Genomic DNA, 1,359 nt, shown 5'->3' with positions numbered 1-1,359 from the left:
TATGGGATTGAGATGACGGACCTTTGTGCAATATTGAAACCCCCAAAACCCCCGGCAGCTTTATGCAGTTGAGTTGAAGGGAAGTAGGTGAAGGTTCCAATCTGATCCTTGGCTTGAAACTTGTATGTCCAGTTTGTGTTTGGAGGGATGGGGCAATTCGTTCCAAGCACTCCATCTTCCCATGATGATCTTCGCTGGTTTATTCCATTCCTGGTTAATTTCCCACCAAAAAAAAAAAAAAAAAGACCCCAAGTTAACCCATATCACATAATATCAAGTAATCCCAATAACATAGTTAGATTTGGATAATTTTCCATTTTTTATCCTTTCTTCTTAGGCCTCCCTCATATATCCGTCAATTTTATACACATGACGACAGCAAAAATTAAGATTTCTTAATTATTAAGTTACTGTCCATCAGAGTGGGGGCTGCGAAGCACACCTGCACTATCTGTAACCCTCATTTTTTTACGGATGTCAGCATTACATTATTTTAGGGAATTCTGATTCCTAATGCTTATGTTATTCTTTTGGTATGCAAGCAATTGAACAGGTAAAGGGTAAGGCGAAATTGAAGTACACTAACCATGTAATGAGGAAAGGTTCATCCAGCTTATTGATAACATCCACAATTATGTTGTCATTAGTCACGCAATCGACCTTAGGGCCAGGAAATTGTCCATTTATAAGAATGCCCTACAAAATTATAATCCAAACAGATCATAATAAGATCATGAGATAATTAATATGCAAATATGTTAAGGCTCTGACAACCCAGAAATTAACCAACCTGTTGAGGAACACCAAGAGGAGAAATTGTTCCATATGTAACGGTCCATGAAAAATATCTATATGCGTCTTCTCCGTTCACGCAGAAACCACTCAAGCAAGCTACGATTCCAAGAAAAAAACACAGGAAACTTGCCTGCAGCTTCATCGTATCAGAATTTCTGCATGCCCATCAAACAAATTAATCCTGATTGGACTGCAAACAATCTTAATTCCTACAAACTATCCTACGTACGTTGTTTTATGTTAGAATCGAAATAAATGTGAACATTTGTAACTATAAAAAGAGTACAAACAACGTAAAGCATTGAATTAATTTGGTTTTGAACTAATTCTATAGTTTGTAAAATTATGGCGTTATTTAATATATATATACACCAATTACGATAAAGTTAGATACTTGAAACTCACAAAACCAAGCACCAAAAACAAGGCTAGGAGCCTAGGAAAAGGAGAAGCTTACGTACCTGATGAACTTCAATTTCCTAACGAGGGAATTGAAGAGAATCAAGGAGGTGGGATTCTACGTAACATAAACGCGTTATATATATAAAAGGAAATGCAGAGGAA

At 36.5% G+C, this 1,359-nt stretch overlaps 1 protein-coding gene across 1 annotated transcript in view; it reads right to left on the bottom strand.

The window, feature by feature from the left end:
• The window catches only part of LOC132186560 (L-ascorbate oxidase homolog), a 3,673-nt gene extending 2,736 nt beyond the window's left edge, over nucleotides 1-937 (bottom strand). The window contains exons 1-3 of the mRNA XM_059600537.1: nucleotides 791-937; nucleotides 587-696; nucleotides 1-210 (exon numbers count right to left, since the gene is read on the bottom strand). The exon at nucleotides 1-210 is cut by the window's left edge and continues 59 nt beyond it. Of these exons, the coding sequence (XP_059456520.1) occupies nucleotides 1-210; nucleotides 587-696; nucleotides 791-937 (467 nt within the window). The remainder of the gene's footprint in view (nucleotides 211-586; nucleotides 697-790) is intronic.
• Nucleotides 938-1,359: the final 422 nt, after the last annotated feature.

This window comes from Corylus avellana, chromosome ca7, assembly GCF_901000735.1.
Source record: "Corylus avellana chromosome ca7, CavTom2PMs-1.0".
Classification (NCBI taxonomy): domain Eukaryota; kingdom Viridiplantae; phylum Streptophyta; class Magnoliopsida; order Fagales; family Betulaceae; genus Corylus; species Corylus avellana.
Note: the sequence above shows the minus strand (reverse complement) of the source record. Positions and strands in the feature narration are given on the sequence as shown.